This window comes from Vigna umbellata, chromosome 10 (genome assembly GCF_029865625.1).
Source record: "Vigna umbellata cultivar VRB3 chromosome 10, Vumbellata_1.0, whole genome shotgun sequence".
Lineage (NCBI taxonomy): Eukaryota > Viridiplantae > Streptophyta > Magnoliopsida > Fabales > Fabaceae > Vigna > Vigna umbellata.
In genome coordinates, this window is record NC_142174.1 from 16,672,682 (window position 1) to 16,675,924 (window position 3,243).

A 3,243-nucleotide genomic window follows, 5' to 3' on the forward strand; every position below is an offset into this window, starting at 1 on the left:
TATTTCTTAACTAGCCTGATACGAATACATACGTATTAGTGTATAGATAAATAAATAAATGTATTTCACGGGCAAGACGAAAATTGTATTAAGGGTATAGGTCATAACTCTGACACGGTTTCGATTAACCTGAGCCTTATGAAAAAATATGTAAAAGCTAAAGGAAAAGTTCACGTGTGTTTTGAAATAAGATTAGGGTGTGAATGTGCTTTGGCCTTTAGCCTTTTATGGAGTTATTTTTGCCAACCGATAATTAGAAAACAGAGAGCGGGAAAAGTAACGTTAGATGGAAAACAGCCAAATGCAAAATGAGCGGCGATAAGCAATCAAAGCATAGACGAAGCCACTTAAGGCAGGTATTTAGGTTAATTTATATTCACGTTTTCTACCACATGAGGAAAACAATAAGTTAAAAAGAGAAGGATCATTTTGTGGTTTCCTAGGTCTTCACGAATTTTGGTTCTATTACATGCTATACACCAAACTTCTCTCAGCTCTTTCATTGCTGTTACATAGTGGTAGTTACTGTGGGAAAGGTTCTACCCTATTGGAAATTTTCTCTCATTTATTTATTTATGACCACATATGTACGTTATGTGTATACAAAATACAAACGTATTTAAAACGTATAAATACTTTAAAGAAGGAAAAAGTAAATAAGAGAAGCAGTGGAGAGTGAGAAAGAAACGGGCGCTTTTGGTAATAATACAGGGACGCTTTTATCCCTCATTCAATGCTTTACCAAACTCCCTATCCTCAACCTTTTCAATTTCATCCCTTGCCTTCTTCTTCCACCTCTCTTCTCCTCCCAACCTCATTACGTCTCTCCCCTCTTTATTCCTTTTCTCGTATCTCTCATCTTTCTCAGGTATTCATTATTTAACATCTCTTTCTTCCATTTCATATTTTTTTCCTCAATTCTTCCAGACAGATAATGTTCGGAGTGTTTCTTAAACTCTATGTTCTTTTTCTTATATTAGGCTATGTTTTTTATTTTGTTGTTAAACTGAAACAGACATGGAGTGCATGGAGGCAGCTTTGAAAAGCAATCTGAGGAAAGAAATGATGGTACAACTCAGTCCAGAAACTTTCATGGAGGAGTTCAGTGTGCAAAACGGAACCACTTGCGACGACTTTTTCGTCGACGACCTCCTTGACTTCTCGCACGTGGATGAAGAACCAGAACAACAGCACAAGGAACAACAAGACTCGGTTTCTTTATCCCTTCAGAAAGAAAACCCAAGCCAAGAGCCCTATGCTTTCAAAGTCGATTATTCCTCTGTGCCCACCACCGAGCTTAGCGTTCTGGTATTTTTTTCCTCTTCTCAATTTTATTTCTTCCACAGTTTGTTTGTTTTCTCTCGGTGGTTGACGAAAGTTGGAATTTTTACAGGCGGATGACGTGGCGGACTTCGAATGGTTGTCTCATTTCGTGGAGGATTCCTTCTCGGAATTCTCTGCGGTGCTCCCCACCGTAACGGAGGCCAACCCAACGGGCCATGCGGCGAAAGAGCCGAAGCCAGAACCGGAAAACCCGATTTTCACCTTCAAAACCCCGGTTCAGACCAAGGCGAGAAGCAAGCGAAGCAGGAACGGTGTTCGTGTTTGGCCACTCGGTTCCCCTTCCTTCACAGAATCTTCCTCGAGCTCCACCACCACCACTTCATCGTCTTCCTCCTCCTCCCCCTCCAGCCCCTTGCTAATTTACACCAACTTCCCCCGTAGCCTCGACCACGTCAGCTCCGAGCCCAAACCAAATAAACCGAAGAAAAAACACACTTCCGACAGTGCGGGCACTCTGGCGCCGCGACGGTGTAGTCACTGCGGCGTGCAGAAAACCCCTCAGTGGCGAACCGGGCCCCTCGGCCCAAAAACACTCTGTAACGCATGCGGGGTACGGTTCAAGTCGGGACGGCTCTTACCCGAATATAGGCCCGCTTGCAGCCCAACATTCTCCAGCGAATTGCACTCAAACCATCATCGTAAAGTACTGGAGATGCGACAGAAGAAGGAGATGATGACTGAGATTGAAAATGGTTTTACCCCTGCTCCCGTTCCCAAATTTTGATTTAACTTTATTAATTTTAAAAAAGAAAAAAAAAAGAGAGAGAGAAAGAACTAGGTAGAGAGAGAGAGAGAGAGATTAGAGAAGGTAGGGCAAACTTTAGAGGCGGTTCGACGGGAGCCGGTTTAGTGTATATTGTTTTCCTTGTATTGAGTGGTGTAGGTGTTAGGCTTTGTAACTGATTAGGTGACTTTGATATTGAAGTGTTTGTTTTACCTTGTTGATTTGATTTTACTTTACTTTTGTATTGTTAGCCGTACCATAATTAATGTAATGGGTGTGGGTATGGTAGTGGATTGGTTGAGAGGCATGAAGATCGTGAAGAAAAGAAGCAAAAAACGCAGAGAAGTAGTTTGAAAAGCTATAGCGTTTTGAAAGTGCAGAAAGAATGATGGTGGCGAAATGGTTGCCATCATCATTCTTAAATTTGAAGTGTTGATTTGGATTTTTATGGGACAGTAGATTTTGGACTGCCCTATTCGTGGGGCACCACCCTTTATTTATCACTCAAACTAGTTTCCTTCCCCTGCAATCACTGTACTTCTCAACTTCATTTATCCTTCAAACACGGACGGACTATATTCCATTTCTTACCATTTCTCTCTTGTTAGAAAATTACTCCTTCTGCATCAACATTGCAACGCAGAACCAGATTTTGAAGTATCACCCGCCATGTCTGTGGACCTACAAAAACAACGGAACAAGATGGCAATTTCGAATCTCAATAATGTAAAAATGTTCCACCAAACAATGACATCTCCGTTTTCTTTATTTCTTATTTTCTTTATCGAGTATAATTATGGAGGAGTAGAAGTGAAAGCTACACACACAAACACCTCCATCTGCCTCTGATCCCACACACACCAACACGTTATCTTTCTTTCCTACCCAATATAGCATGCTATTCAACACCCACTCCTCTGTATATTTGGAAAACAAACACATCTGTTCATCAAACTTATTTCCATTTTAATGCAAAATTTTCCTACTCATCAATTATACAAATGTATAATATCAATTTTTTAAATTTGGTAAATCAATCCGAATTAAGTATTTGTCTTTAAATTAGATATGAAAACTTACACCGTCTCTTTATATCAACTTTTTTAATTATTAAAATACTTTTTATTTTCACTTTAAATTACTAAAATGTTTTTGGTTGTTTATATAATGTAAAC

The 3,243-nt window shown here is 39.9% G+C and overlaps 1 protein-coding gene across 1 annotated transcript; it reads left to right on the forward strand.

The window, feature by feature from the left end:
• The first annotated feature begins 736 nt into the window (after positions 1–736).
• Positions 737–2,836, forward strand: LOC124834833 (GATA transcription factor 5-like). The gene is made up of 3 exons (XM_047309631.2): positions 737–868; positions 1,016–1,308; positions 1,394–2,836. The coding sequence occupies exons 2-3, from the start codon at positions 1,018–1,020 to the stop codon at positions 2,066–2,068; spliced, it is 966 nt and encodes a 321-aa protein (XP_047165587.2). The 5' UTR covers positions 737–868; positions 1,016–1,017; the 3' UTR covers positions 2,069–2,836.
• Positions 2,837–3,243: the final 407 nt, after the last annotated feature.

Excerpts from the sequence above, each read along its gene's own strand:
- LOC124834833 (XM_047309631.2), top strand. The coding sequence starts at position 1,018 with ATGGAGTGCATGGAGGCAGCTTTGAAAAGCAATCTGAGGAAAGAAATG. Across the intron at positions 1,309-1,393 it reads CCACCGAGCTTAGCGTTCTG|GCGGATGACGTGGCGGACTT; the intron begins GTATTTTTTTCC and ends GAATTTTTACAG.